The following is a 16,192-nucleotide window of genomic DNA, read 5'->3' as shown; positions in this document are numbered from 1 at the left end:
TTATTCAATACGGTAATCCCATCAAATCCTTCCCTAGGTCAGTAGTCACTGTGTAAAATGAGAGAGGGAGAGACAGTTGAAGGACACAGTAAAGACGAGAGAGAGAAAAAAAAAGATCCAAAATGGAGACTGATATCCAAAGGACAGGACACCCCTAAACCTTAAGGATAAAAGATTAAATCAAGATGCCACTGATCGGGACTAGAAGATACACAGAAATCTAAATTGGTGTTGAACGACCAGTAAAGAGCACAGTTGGCTTCCAGGTTTTCAATCCTTTATGTACGACATCATCTTGAAAATCTCCATAATTGCAAAAGCCTCCGGGTGGGCTAAATTAGCACAGAAAAGAAACAGGAAATTGACCGATTTTCCCCACGAGGTTGATTCAGAAAAAGGTGCTCTCAAAAGATGCGATGACTAGAGAACAAACACACATACAAATCTCAGGAGAAAAACAAAAATAATAGGTCATCTGATCTCTTTTCCCAAACACACTCATACGTACAAAGGGTGTTGTGTGGGTGGTAAGTCTGTAAACGTCTACTATCCCTTCCACTCTTGGGCTCCGAGGTTTGATTAGTTCAGCCTGAACTCAAAAGGGGAAATAAACCCAAAAAAAATAAAAAAAATAAAAAAAAAATAAGGTCCATGCATTTGCAATTCTAAAATAGAAAATTTAATTTTCTGTTGAAGCATTCACTGTCACTTTCCAGTGTATAAAAGTGGAACCATATCCAAGATGACTTTCCAAGCCTCTCACTCTGAATATTCATCAAAGTGCATAGACTTCCAATTGCATAATTTGTTTAATCTTTTGAAATCACCGACTTGTACGAAATTTTTTCCAAACAATTTCTAGTGCAATTTTACCTCGGCAAATAGAAGCCAACTGAGAGGAAAATTAAATTGTGGTTTAGTTTGGGTTTATTCTCCCTTTAACGTTCACCAGCTATCAACAAATTGGTCTCCTCTCCTCTGTATTAGATAACACTAGCCTCTAAGCTAATCTTGGAGAGCTGAATGAAGAATGTGTGCTTCTGTTCCACCCTTCCACTGTAGGACAGAACAAAAGACTTGGGCATGAAAACTGTTTTGTTTTTTTTTCTGTGCGAGGCCTCTAGAAGTGGAGAAATAGGTCTACATATGACTGGTTCCACAACATTGTCAAATCAACGAGCAAAAACACACAATCATACATACATTCATACATACATACATACATATACATACAGACTGCAGCAATTGCCAAAAGAAGTGCATCTGACCTTTGTTCATTTTACTAAGAGTAAAAAAAAAAAGAAAAAAAAAAGCATCTCTTTCAAACTGTCTTTGCCATAATTAGCATGGATTGGAACATCCTGGTGATTCTGTGTGTGCCAGGCTAGAGATCCTTGATGTATGTTAGTGAGGTCAGGTGTGTCTCAAATTTAGGGCACCGGGGAAGTGCATGCTGGACTCAACTGCTACAGGCAGCATGAGGTTGTAGAGCTGTATAATAGTCAATCTAAATAAACTGAGAGCGAACAAAAGTAAAATATAATCTGCAAAGTGTACTCTTTTCTTTTTATCGCATACACAGCACACTCAAACAAGAATCCAGCATGTTTGATACTGCACCTCCAGTCTGATGCCAAAGCAAGACCAGGAGCAGACCAAGGCGGTGGTAGTCTGCTCTTCAGCAGGCAGATCACTGCAGTCATGGTTGTGCACGGTGCTGGATAGAGTGGCACTTGCAACAAAGAACTGGAAGAATAACCTTAAGGAAAACACTGTGATAGCTGGGGCAAACATCACACCACCCGTGGCAGGGGTCCTCTCTAAGAACAGTCCTTTTTCTCCTTCGGGGAACTTTTGCAGTGTTGCAGTGGCTTTGCAGTGCATTAGGGGAAAATAAGCTTTGATCTGCAAAATGGGTAGGAAGAGAGAGAGCGAGAGAGCGAGAGAGAGAGAGAGAGAGAGAGAGAGAGAGAGAGAGAGAGAGAGAGAGAGAGAGAGAGAGAGAGAGAACTCTTCTCACCCACACTCCTTTCTGGGTTTTAAGAACTGTACGTTTCAGTGAAAGATGGTCAGCCAGGAAGTTGGCGCATCCACCAGCTGGGCAAAAGTCCGAGTTGCTATGGGAGTGATTTGCTTGGACCAACTGCTTTGCACCAACATGCTTACATCAAACAGCCCTGCATTAGCAGAAGAAGAAAGGGGCCTAGAAGGGTTAGTCTCAGACTTGGCCAAGTTCTGGTTGTTAATCAATGCACACTTATCACACTCGTTCCCTCACTGGTGTTAAAATAAATGCATGCATATCTTTACAGGCTTCAGGCCCCGGTAGGGGGAGCTGAGGCAAGTGGTGGAAACATACAGAGGGAGAACATCTTGCACAAAACCAGTTTCCACTTGGGCAGGTACCCAAACACACACACATACACATGCATACAAAAATAGGTTGTACACTCACTTTCTGAGGAGACACACGCACGCGCAAAAAACAAAACAAAAAACAGCACACTCATACTCTCATGTACAGATACAGTCACACAATAGCTTTTCCATCCCCATGTAACTCATGACATTAAAAAAAAAAGAAACACAAAAATAAACTCCACAAATATTTTTTTATGAGTCTGTTTTTAACCCCCTCCCTTCCCCACTTCCTTGTTTTGCGTGGTGTTAGTAATCTTTTGTCCGTCCTGTGTTCATGAAGGATGACTTGGTGTGGTGCCTTGTTCTCTGGGGTTCTCACACGTGCCCCCACCTGAGCTGCCTCACACCTCTCTTCCTGTTCAATAAGGAGTCTTGAGCTTGAGGGTCAAAGGGTCATCTAGTCCCTGTCAAGGTCATCTCAGAGACCTGCCCCTCACTCATGCCCCTCCTTCTCGTCTCTTCTTGTTAATAGGGGGACTCTTCATGAAAACATTTGGGGGGGATTTCTGTCCATTTCAGCCTCAGGAAAAGTTGTTCAAAGAAGCCAAGGACAAAAATATGTGTCTATGCATAACTATGTGCATAGCATTATCTCTGTATAATAGGCGCGCGTGTGTGTGTGTGTGTGTGTGAGTGAGTGTACGTGTAGGTCTGTGTTGAGGAGTGAAATGAGCGGGGCAGAATTGAGGCCATCAAGCTGATAGTATAAAGAGGTGAGCAGCACCTGTGGTCCCCCCCCCCCACACATCCCCTTTCCTTTTCCTCTAGCGGAGCCACAGTTTGAGCCGCAGCGCGTCCACGCCGTTCAGGTAGTATCTGAACAGCCGCTTGTCTCTGACAAAGCCGAGGTTCTCATACAATTTCAGAGCCGATTTGTTGGTGATCTCCGTTTCCAATACGACCTAGGGAAAGACAGACAACCATGTAAGCCGGCCGATAGGTTGGTGAGTGAATGGGTTTAGTGCGTGTCTGTATACGATCTAGCGCTTTCTCAAGCAAATGCTTTGAATGACATTACAGTCAGGAGAAATCTGATGTGCACTTTTATCTCATGTACAGCAGAATGAAAAATTCACGACTTGTTTAGCTGTGCTACGTGCAGTGGACAGCACAAAATGCCAGTTACCGCACAAGCCTTTGCAGCACTTATGTCAACAATTTCTTACAAACTATGCTTGGGAGTGTCCAATGGCTAATGTTTAGACTAAAAAGGAACTCTCATCCGCTTCTCTCCAAAAGCTGCACAATAACCTTTATACAAAATAAATTCAAAACAGAGGGAAACTTTTGTCAGTTTGTGTGCTGTACCATTAGGGCTGCACCTAATGACTAAATCAACTCTATTTCAAGCATTAAAATATGTTTTATGCTGCAAACAAAAGTGTGAAATTTCTCAACTTGTATAGTGCTCTTTCAGGCAATGTAAAAGATGGGTGTTACAACAAAAGAAAACTATGTAAATATATACAATCCCAAAGTATAAAAAACTAAAATCTAAAAATATTTTGCCTCAATTCAGAAATATTTCCAAACAGCACTTGAAGAAGCTCCTTTACCCAGTCATGCATTATGGAGCAGAGAATGAGAGGAGAGTCATGAGAGTGGAGGGGCGAGATAGTTTGAGTTGCTCCGACTTTCTTTTCTCTTCATGCATGTGTGCCTGTTCCACAGATAGCCCATCAGTTTGACAGTGCAAATGTCATGGTCACCATATTTCTGATATGCTTCACCTTCCACAATGAGGGAGCTTGCGCCACACAATATGCCACGTGGCTCCAACTAGTCGATAATTAAATTTGTTGCCAAAAATTATATTATCAATCATATCATCGATCTTTAATTTATTAGTTGTTGCAGCCCTTTCTAACCAAAACTAACTAAAGGAGTGAACATGAAGTTTGTATTAGTGGGAAGCTGATGAATGAACTGAAGTTACTCACAGTCTAGCCAAGGTTAAAAATGATCTTAGATAAGTGAAGGCCAGTGATGAAAAAAAGAACTTAAGAATGTTAGTAACTACACTGAATACCTCCCTGCGCTAAAACAGGAAAATAGCCAACCTAACCAATCTAAAAATGGAATTTGATTCTACTACTGATTTATTTTACAGTAAGAAGTACGGTCAGGGCAGTAGGAATTCCAGAAAGTGTGAAAAAGGTAAAGAAAAAAAGTATTTTGATTTGAAATTTGCATTAAAACACAACCTTGAAAATAATTCCTTAGTTAACAAATAATCTCTGTTCACAATGAAGTATTTGGGAGCCAAACTGAGTTCATTTTTGCAACAAGGATACAATGAAAACTTGGGTGAACCCTGGTTAACACAGGCTGCCTGTAGTGAAAATAGGTGATGTTGATAGTAAAGATGATGGTGCCAGGTGTCTTACCTCATCACAGTCACCTTCCACCATGGCATAGATGGCCTTCTTCACCAGGTTAGTACCTGAGAACGAGAGCCAAAATTCAGGTGTGGTACACGGAGGGGAAAATCATTAAGGCAAAAAAAAAAAAAAAGAAACTCTGGTTTATCTATATTTCTGGCTGACACAACAGGACAGATATATGTTTTATAGTCAAGACAAAGGATTGGCATTAAGCACTTACAGTGAGCATTTACTTTATCTAAACTTCAGATTTGGCTAAACAGATTCCGCTTTCTGTCAGTGCATGGAAGCCTAGATGCATATGGCTAAGGAAATTAGCCTAGGCTTTAAGTCTTTGGACAGGCCTTGGTGTTGACTTAGTTCATTCCGAAGGAACAGGTTGCAGTGCTGGGACCTTACCGATGCTTTTCCTCCGATGTTTGGAGTCCACAGCCAGCATGGCAATATAGCCACGACGGAACATCTTCTTGTGCATGTCCAGTTTACACACAATAGCTCCGACACACTCTTGCTCAACCATTGCCTGAGAGTGAAAGCAACAGCATAAAAGACAAGAGATGGAGAAAAAGGAAAAGAAAGACAGCCAGACAGACAGCAATGTTATACACACACTCGCAATTAGGTCCCCTGAGTGATAGCATTACAATCATGTATCACAAAGGTTCCTGTTGCTGGGCAGACAAAGCGCTTTCTAAGATGACCTTTGACCTCTACTGATAAACACTTCATGTGTTACACACAGCACACTAGAAAAGAAAGCCACTCTATTTTTGTCATTGTACAGGATACAACGAAATTTGTTCTCTGCATTTAACCCATCCTATTGTATAGGAGCAGTGGGCAGCTGCAGCACCCAGGGACCAATTCCAGTTCTTCTTTCCATTGCCCTGGTCAGGGGCACAGGCAGGAGTATTAACCCTAACCACAGGTATTGCACCAAGTTATTGTCCTCTAAGTCCGACAGACAAACAAGGAGAGGGCAAAGTTGTTACAAGGCTTAACTTGGGTGCTGAGCATCCATACCCTACGCCATAGATGTTAGCTCAGACTATGAAAACATTGCTCTCTTAAGGCTTAAAATTTCATACTTTCAAAGGTTGCACAGAGTACAGCTGACAGAAAACATCATCACAGAACTAACATGACACTAACAGGAAGTTTCTTCATTCCACATATTTTTCTTTTTTTAACACGTTAATTAAGTTTTTGACTCTAAACAAGAATGAAGCATTTGTGAATTACTGTGAATTACAACAAAGGAGCTGACACTAATACTACAAATTGTCACAGGCAATGCTTGCCAGCTGTGTGGTATTTATAGGTGTGTGAGCTATATATGTTTTTAGACATGTGGCCACGCTGACATATTGCAAACTATATTTGGTTGGTTTTATATCACTTGACAGGTGACTATTTAGTGACCAGGCCATAAACATACCAACTCTCACAGTCACACACTATTTCAAAGAAAAAAAATGGGCAGGGATCCCTACTTAATCTTTACTTGATAGCTTACATTAACAGGCAAAATTGGGAACCTTAAATAGGCAAGCTCTCTGAGATGATCTCATACAATTTAGCTTGTTGATTACCAGTCATTTAAAACATTTAGACTTTCCTAGTGAATCGAAATTACAACTCTTTCGTGACATACTCACCAGGAAGCAGAGTTGAGGCCAGTTGTGGATGAAGTACCTGTACGTGTAAATGGAATAAGGCTCTGACAAGTCCTTGGTGATCAGTCTCATGATCCATGGCATTTGTAATTCGGACTCGTAGCGGACGTAATGAATCCCATGGCTCTCTTCCCCCACTTTACCGAATGAGCCTTTCAAATCAAGCCTCGCCAGTTCTGTCACGGGGGGCTGCTGGGATGGGTCGAGGTACGCTGCACCTCCGGGTTTGGTCGATTCCAGAGGGTCGTGATCCGGGGGCTCGCCCGGTGGTCGTGGAGGTTCCGTTGGGTTGCAGTCTTCGTTCCATTCGTTATCGGCGTGATCGGCAGTTTCTGGGTGGTTTTGGACTGCCTCAGTTCTTGTGATACTCAGCATTCCGTTCATACTATTGTTGTTCAAGAGAGGGTGGCTGCTGTTCTTTGAAAATGGGCTGTGGCCCTCATGTTGGCAGTGCTCACCTTTGTTGTTGTCGCTCAGAGTCCCCTCGCTGTTGCTGTCACAGTTTTCAAAGGACGGTCTCGGATTGTCAGATCGGTTTTCCGTGTATTGGTGGCTGTCAGCTTCTTCAGATGGACTGACCAAGCCGTTCAGTTGTTGTTGCTCCTGGGGCTGCATTTTGAGGCGTAGCGCCGCCGGGTTAGCGTGTGATAGCATATTTTTCTGCTTTTTCTTGATCGACCGATTAACCTCAGTTACCTGCGACTCCTTTCCTGTCCCCGCAGTAAAAGAGTCCTCCTTACCACCGACTGACTCTCCTTCTCCCCCCGGTTCCACGCTCCTACCCCCGGGTAAGGAAGTAATTTCAGCCGGGGATGCTGGCAATGCGCTACTAGGCCCGGTCGGCACTGTGGCCATCCCACCGCATTAAGGTGGAGATTCACACTTGAAAATTGCTAAATATAATTTCATTCACGAGGTGAAAGGGTTTACCTATAATCTACAAGTTACTTCACCGAATATTCTGTATATATATAAGGATAATTGAGGCGATATCGGTTTCCCTTGCGACGTTTGTCGCTGCTTTCTCCTCGATTTCCCTGCTGCCGTAAAGTGCTGTCGCAGCAAACGGGATTGCAACAGTAGTGTCAGGAGATGTTTTACGACAGTGGCGAAATAGATCAAATGGAAACTGGTGTTCTGCGCCTGCCTTTGCGTATAACTTTTTAGTTGGAAGAGTAATTTATTTGAGTCTTTCCCAGTGACTTGATGAATTTAAATTTTAGGGAGAATGGTAATTTCTAGAGTACACATTCTCTGATTTGAAACAATGCAACTGCTAGAAGGTTTAGACTTTACTGCATGCATTTCTCTTAAGATTTGCACTTGTGAAGCTTAAAAAAATCTGTCAGATTCATGAAACTACCTTTACGATTAATGCCGCCAAAAACGAACCTATAAAGAAAAAGAACGGTATAAGTTCAAAAATTAAAGTCCTGCTGTCAGAACTGACATAAATGACAATCTGTCATAATCTCAGTAATACTCTTTATTTGGTAACGCTTTACATTAAGTGCATGTACTAAAATGTTAGTTAATAGGTAATAAGGTTCTTATAAATCCGTATAATATGCGTAACATTATTATGTGGACTATAAAAGCGTTAATTTATAGGTAATAAGGCCCTTATGAGTCATAACTTTTGTATTTTGTGGACTATCAAAATTATTTTAATAACTTTTAATTATAAGGGTCATTCGATGCTACGTGCAAAGTTTTATGAAGCTTGGACTTACAGCCTAAAACTAGTGTTAAAAAGTAGGGTTTGCATATTAGCAAGCGCCACTTAGTTGCCGAAAGCGTGTTTATGATGCTATTATTAACACTTATATAGTCTTATTAACACTGTTAATAAGCATTTTATAAGGACTTATAAGGGACTTAATACCTATTAACTAACACTTATTACATGCACTTAATGTGAAGTGTTACGCTGTACAAAAAGAGATAAGATAAAATAAAATAAAGTTAAAAGGGGAAAGAGCAGTAACTGTCCAAACTGGTTTTTAATTCATCTGACAATGACAATGGAAAGTTGGCTTGAAAATTCTGTATCCAAGTCAAAATGTGGATTCCTTGTATAGCTGATATTGTTGTTTTTTTTAAATTATTATTTCAATCCACAAGAGGACAGAAATGGATGGCGCAAGGAAAAGGAGGATCCCCTAACCATCTAAAATAGGGGGGAGTTGTACAGTGGCGCCTCAGACACCAGAGGGAGACAAACATCACGATGGGGAAAAGATGCTGAACTACAAGCTCTGCGATGGAGCCTACTTTTGCATTACGCTCTATTATCTATAGCGAACAATAAAAAAAATTCTCCAGTGCCTAAGAGCTCAGGCTTTAGTAACAACCCTGATGAAGGTAGCATGAACTGTTGAAACGTTGAGTCTTATAAATGTTTTCCACAGAAGCTCAGAGAGTGCAGCGACTTTTCATAGTTTTGGTTAATTATTCAGCAACTCCAAAAAAAACAACCAAAAAACATCTCTCTCCTAAACTGTCAACAGAAGAGACTGTTGAAGTTTTTTTTTCAGCTGTCAAGTCAAGTTAATTTTATTTGTACAGCCCAATATCACAAATTACATATTTGCCTCAAGGGGCTTTACAGCAACACAACATCCTGTCCTTAGACCCTTGCATCGGATAAGTAACAACTCCATCCATCCATCCATTATCCCAACCACTTATCCTGCTCTCAGGGTCGCGGGGATGCTGGAGCCTACCCCAGCAGTCATTGGGCAGCAGGTGGGGAGACACCCTGGACAGGCTGCCAGGCCACCCCTAAAAAAAAAAACTTTAACAGGGAGAAAAAATAGGAAGAAACCTCAGGGATAGCAACAGAGGAGGGATCTCTGTGGGAAATTCCTTTGAATACTTTCCTTTGAATTATCTGTTCATGATTTGACGTGTTAAATTTGTTGAGAGATGATTATGCTGAGCACAACACAATAATAAACTATTAATTATTAACGTTTTACATTTAGCCCTTACGTATGTCCTCCATTGACAATAGCATTTGTGTGTCTAATATAGCTTAATTTTAAATTACATTCTAAAAGCATCTAAATCTGATTAGTTAGTATTCTTTTGTGAGTGTAATATACTGATATTCATTTAGACCTTATGATTATTTCATATTTTCCGATATTAAATTTATACATTCCTCCATTCAGCGCATCAGAGAAATGACAGACTGTCACGCGACACCCTCTGACTCTTACGCTCTCATTGTGCTTATTCGCGCGCGACAGGCCTACATGCGTCGCTCTTACACTTTTAATCATCAGCAAGTCGAAAATAATAGAAAACTGGGGAGAATTTCTGAAACTGTTTTTACTTTTTAATAATTTTAATTCCAAATCGGTGCATCAATACCGGTGTTACAACAAAACCTGTGACCACTCAGATTATGTGACCCCCCTTCCACGATAACACTCTCTTTAACTAAGGCTAAATTTAGGGAAAAGGTCCAAGATAGTTAAATTTAGGTATAGTGTTGGAGACAACTGATGTTAAATGTAATTTTGGTGTGGTTAAGATTTAAGATTAGGATTAGCGTCTGGGGATGGGGGCGAAATAGAGCTTTTATGATTGTTGTTTTTTTGTCTTTTAATCCCCCCCCCTTTCTCACCAATTAGAGCTCCGGACGTCACGTGACTATTTTTGTTTAGACGGCCATTTTGGCAGGAAGAAAAGCGTGTGCACTAAGTAAAAATGAATGGCGCCAGCGATGATTTCAAGCCGTCAGAGTTCCCTGCGCATTTTAATTCCAAAGACATTGACGCTATATTGCGAAACTTGACAGATTAAACATTACTGACCCTTATAATGCCCCGGAGTGCTTTTCACGAGTAGTGAAACAGCCGGAACGGGCAGCGTTCCAGACCTGCAGTATCCAGACATCTACATGATGAACTTTCCCTCGTCTTGCTCCGAAGAGTCTTTGAAAGCCTACAAAAGCCTGGAGGGGTACAAATGGACGAAATCTGGATTCGTGACAAATATTCAGCTTTGGAGCCTACCCACTAAAAACTGCTTTCTCGTCGCTGGAAGGGTAAGTGTCACTTCATGTTAGTTAAAGTTAGCATATGCAGTGGGCAGTGTAATGTAATCGGTGTCATAACTTGTATGTAGCGTTAGCTAGTCTGTATCTTCAATTTACCAAGACTTAACTACATTATCACTGTGTGAATGAATTTCGAAAGGCACCGCCTCCTTGTTGTGTTGCTAAGGGACCACTCGAATACACGTCTGTTAGCATACGCTTCTTTACTTCAACAACTCACGTCACACTCCTCCCCTCTTACAGTCACTTATGTCCTATCTTGTCCGCTAGCTCCCCCTACTGTCTTCCAACTGCATAAACTCAAGACATCACACTCACACATTAAATTATACCTTTATGATAAACCTTTATGATAAACAGCAGTTACTGTAAAACGCTTTGTTCAGCAAAGCGTTTTAAATGGATGGGACATAGTCGCGTGACAGAGGGTTATCAGTCTTTTTCCCTAAAACAAGTAAATAGAAAATGTCCAGTCACGTTTTAGTGAGCAATAGGCTTAGTTCTTTTATCTTAGCCTTTGTTAGCCCCGCAAAACCCACGCCATAATGCATAGGTCGAACTTGCCTTTTAGTATAATAAAACTGTCAGAAAAAAAAACGTTGAATAAATAATATTGTAACTTGCATGAATAAGTGGACACGTTAGTCGACTGGTTAACGTTGTCGCTTGCGGTGTGGGAGACACGGGTTCGAGTCCCGGCTGTGACGGTGCTCCTGGGCTGCCCCCCTAATTCGCTACATTGGTGTCAGAAGTGGGATGGTGAGACTTTGAGGTCATCGGAAGCTGATATGCTGAAGCGGCTTCCTGAAAGAGGGGGTTAGTGTAACGTGCATCTCTTCCTGTCTTCTGCATCTTCCTCTGTCACAACAACCACCTGCATGTCCTCCCTCACCAGTTCCATAGACCTACTCTTCGGCCTTCCTCTTTTCCTCTTGCCTGGCAGCTCCATCTTCAGCATCCTTCTCCCAATATACCCAGCATCTCCCCTCCACACATGTCCAAACCATCTCAATCTCGCCTCTCTTGCTTTGTCTCCAAACCTTCCAACCTGAGCTGCCCCTGTAATATACTCGTTCCTAATCCTGTCCATCATTGTTGCTCCAAACGAAGATCTTTGCATCTTTAACTCTGCCACCTCCAGCTCCGCTGCCTGTCTTTTCGTCAGTGCCACTGTCTCCAAACTATACAACATAGTTGGTTTCACTACCATCTTGTAAACTTTCCCTTCCACTCTTGGTGGTACCCTTCTGTCACAAATCACTCTTTTCCATCCACTCCACCCTGCCTGCACTCTCTTCTTCACCTCTCTTCCGCACTCCCCGTTGCTTTAAACACTTGACCCCAAGTATTTAAACTCATCCACCTTTGCCACTTCTCCTCCTTGCATCTTTGCCATTCTGCTGTCCTCCCTCTGGTTCACACATATATGTATTCCATCTTGCTTCTATTGACTTTCATTCCTCTTCTCTCCAGTACATACTTCCACCTCTCCAGGCTCTCCTCAACCTGCTCCCTCCTCTCACTACAGATCACATTGTCATCTGCGAAGATCATAGTCCACGGAGACTCCTGCCTGATCTTGTCCATCAACCTGTCCATCACCATTGCAAACAAGAAAGAGCTCAGAGCCGATCCTTGATGTAATCCCACCTAAACACTGAGCCCATCCGTCACTCCTATCGCACACCTCACCACTGTCACACTTCCTTCATACGTACATATCCTGCACCACTCTTACATACTTCTCTGCCACTCCCAACTTCCTCATGCTATGCTGCATCTCCTCTCTCGGCACCCTGTCAAATGCTTTCTCTAAATCCACAAAGACACAATGTAGCTCCTTCTGACCTTCTCTATACTTCTCTATCAACATTCTCAAAGGAAACACCACATTTGTAGCACTCTTTCTTGGCATGAACCCATGCTGCTGCTCGCTAAACATCGCCTCTCCTCTTAACCTACTTTCTGGTATTCTTTTCCATATCTTCATGCTGTGGCTGATCAACTTTATACCTCTGAAGTTATTGCAGCTCTGCACATCATCCTTATTCTAAGCCCGGACCAGTAGGCTCCGGAACAGCTTTTTCCACCAAGGAACCAGGCTTTTGAACAAAGAACATTAAAAGACACTAAGCCTGGTGCCAGACTGATGGTACTGACCTGTGATCGTCGGTTAAAACACACACACACACACACACACACACACACACACACACACACACACACACACACACACACACACACACACACACACAGGTAGCTTGGCATGCACAGACACACACGATATGCAGAAAACTACACACACACACACACACACACACACACACACACACACACACACACACACACACACACACACACACACACACACACACACACACGTGTGCACATTTATTGGGGCTGGGCCCACACACACACAGCACCTTAAATACATCACACACTATTGTTGTTGCTGCTTTTTTGTTCTGTTTTGTTGTTGTCCAGTTACTGTTGTTGCTGCAGTGTTGAGGAGCTGAAACTCAAGAATGTTACTCTCTTATACGTTTGTAATGAGATGTAGCAAATAAAGAATCTTAAATCTTGAATCTTGAATCTCATTCTTGAAAATCAGTACCAGTACAGTACACTTCTTCTCCATTCCTCAGGCATCCTCTCACTTTTCAAGATTGTGTTAAACAATATAAAAACTCTACTGCCATCTCTCCTAAATATCCCCATGTCTCCACAGGTATGTCATCTGGACCAACTACCTTTCTACTCTTCCCCCTCTTCATAGCTGCCCTCACTTCATCCTTGCTAATTCACTACTCCCACATCGTCCAACCTTCTCTCTCTTTTTCTCGCTCTAATTTTCTTCATTCATCAGCCCCTCAAAATGCTCCTTCCACCTTCTCAACACACTCTCCTCGCTTTTCAGCACATTTCTATCTCTCTCCTTCATCACCCTAACCTGCGGCACATCCTGCCTAGCTCAGGTCCTTTGTCTAGCCAATCAATACAAGTCCTTTTCTCCTTACTTAGTGTCTAACCTCTCATACAACTCACCATACACATTTTCCTTTTCCCTCACCACCACTCTCTTCGCTTTACGCCACATCTCCTTGTACTCCTACTTTCTTCATCTCGCTGACTATCCCACTTCTTCTTTGCCATCCTCTTCCTCCGTATACTTTCCCGTACTTCCTCATTCCACCACCAAGTCTCCTTGTCTTTCTTCCTCTGTCCAGATGGCACACCGAGTACCTTCCTAGCTGTCCCCCTCACAATTTCTGCAGTGCTTGCCAAGCCATCAACAACTCTTCACTACCACCTAGTACCTGTCTTAACTCCTCCCTGAATGCCACACAACAGTCTTCCTTCTTCGACTTCCACCAGTTGATCCTTGGCTCTGCCTTCATTCTCTTCCTCTTCTTGGTCTCCAAAGTTATCATACAGACCACCATCTGATGCTGCCCAGCTACATTCTCCCCTGTCACCACCTTGCAGTTTCCAATCCCTTTCAGATCACACCTCTTAAATAAGATATAGTTCACCCGTGCACTTTCCTCCACTCTTATACAACACTGTGTTCCTCCCTCTTCTTGAAATATGTATTCATCACAGCCATTTCCATCCTTTTTGCATGATCAACCACCGTCTGTCCTTCCACATTCCTCTCCTTGACATCATACCTACCCATCAACTCCTCATCACCTCCGTTCCCTTCACCAACATGCCCACTGAAGTCTGCTCCAGTAACCACTCTCCACCTTGGGTATACTCTCCACCACTTCATCCAACTTATTCCAGAATTCTTCTTTCTCTTCTGTCTCACACTCAACTTGTGGGGCATATGCACTGATAACATTCATCATCACACCTTCAATTTCCAACTTCATACTACTTATCACTCTGTCTGACACTCTCTTCACCTCCAACACACTCTTGACATACTCTTCCTTCAGGATTATACCTACCCCATTTCTCCTCCCATCCACGCCATGGTGGAACAATTTGAACCCACCTTCTATACTCCTGGCCTTACTCCCCTTCCACCTGGTCTCTTGCACACGCATTATATCTACCTTCCTTCTTTCCATCATATTAGCCAGCTCTCTCCCTTTACCAGTCATAGTGCCAACATTCAAAGTTTTGACTCTCACCTCCACACTCCTACCCTTCCTCCTCTCCCGCTTCCTCTGGACATGCCATCACCCTCTCCTTCTCCTTTGGCCAACAATAGCATAGTTTCCACCGGCACCCTCCTGGCCAGTAATACTGGTGGCGGTCGTTGGTGACCTCAACTGATCAAGCACGGAAATCTGATTTATGATCCGTATATTTGATTTGGCAAAAGTTTTACGCTGGATGCCTTTCCTGACGAGAACCTCCCCATTTATCTGGGCTTGGGACCGGCACCAAGAATGCACTGGCTTGGGCATCCCCGGTGGCTATAGGTATAGCCTCGATTCAGAATATGAATGGGATTTTCCCTTCTGGAACCTCATTGTGACAGTCTATATGAATTGACAAAATTAATGTATATAATTAAATAAAACAAATACAAAATACATTTGTACAATTTATTTTTTTCTTTTTCAAATACTACAACATCACCATTGCAACCATTCCGTCTCGCAGTTTGTGGTTTTTGCAGTTCCATTTTGTCAGCTGCCGTTTACCGTCTCGCATATTCCACGTGAATGCGTTAGGGTTCAAACCTCCGCTTTATTTGTTGTCAGCCAGCGAGGCTCAAATTGCCAGAACGAGATAGAGACATGAAACTTGGCCCGGTAACTGGAAATGATGTGCAAATGCTTCACAGGAAACGACTGCAATCGGCCACAAGGTAGCGCTTTAATTTTTGTTTTGTTTTTTAAGGCCGGGACACCCACACCTTGAGTCCATTTGACTGGAAATTTAACACACATATCCAGCTGAATGCGCTTTGTTCATTCATTTTCATTTCATTTCAAAATACCATCGATCCAAAATTTTTTTAGAAAGGGGTGGGGTTTAGCTGGAAATTGGCCACAATTCTTTTTTTCTTTTCTTTTTATTGAATCGACACGGAGACAAGGGACAACCTTGGCGGAGTCCGACACCCACGGAAAACATGTTCGACTTTGTGCCGAGAATACGGACACAGCTCTCACTTTGGTCGTAAAAGGACCGGATGGCAACTGCCCCGGTACCCCATACTCCAGCAGTCCACAGAGTGCCCCGGGGTACATGGTCGTATTCTCCAAGTCCACAAAACACATGTAGACTGGCTTGTCAAGCTCCCATGCCTCCCTCAGCACTTCCACAAGGGTAAAGAGCTGGTCCCTTGTTCCATGGCCAGGACGGAATCCGCATTGTTCCTCCTGGATCCGAGGTTCGACAATCGGTCGGAGCCTCCTTTCCAGCACCCTAGAGTAGATGAAGAGGATTTGTATGTTTCATTTAATGTGATACATGTATAAATTCTAATCATGGCCAGATTACCCCACCAGGGGGCCCCGGGGCACGCACCTCCATTGCCCCCCCCCCCCGCGCGTCGGCAGCCGTAATCCTGTGCGCACCGTGCGTACTTTTTTTTAATGATTTTTTTCTTTTTTTTTTTTTTGACATTCTATCTTGAAAATAAAATTGTGACAACAGCAGATCCTGTCTTTGGATTC

The 16,192-nt window shown here is 42.7% G+C and overlaps 1 protein-coding gene across 1 annotated transcript; it reads right to left on the bottom strand.

Annotated features, from left to right (window-relative positions):
• Positions 1-1,559: 1,559 nt before the first annotated feature.
• naa30 (N-alpha-acetyltransferase 30, NatC catalytic subunit) lies at positions 1,560-7,521 on the bottom strand. The gene is made up of 4 exons (XM_056294959.1): positions 6,464-7,521; positions 5,205-5,328; positions 4,809-4,864; positions 1,560-3,323 (listed from the first exon to the last, which is right to left on the bottom strand). Exons 1-4 carry the CDS (start codon positions 7,334-7,336, stop codon positions 3,186-3,188), a joined length of 1,191 nt encoding a protein of 396 aa, XP_056150934.1. The 5' UTR covers positions 7,337-7,521; the 3' UTR covers positions 1,560-3,185.
• Between the last annotated feature and the right edge of the window lie 8,671 nt (positions 7,522-16,192).

The sequence above is a fragment of the Lampris incognitus genome, chromosome 15, assembly GCF_029633865.1.
Source record: "Lampris incognitus isolate fLamInc1 chromosome 15, fLamInc1.hap2, whole genome shotgun sequence".
Lineage (NCBI taxonomy): Eukaryota > Metazoa > Chordata > Actinopteri > Lampriformes > Lampridae > Lampris > Lampris incognitus.
Note: the sequence above shows the minus strand (reverse complement) of the source record. Positions and strands in the feature narration are given on the sequence as shown.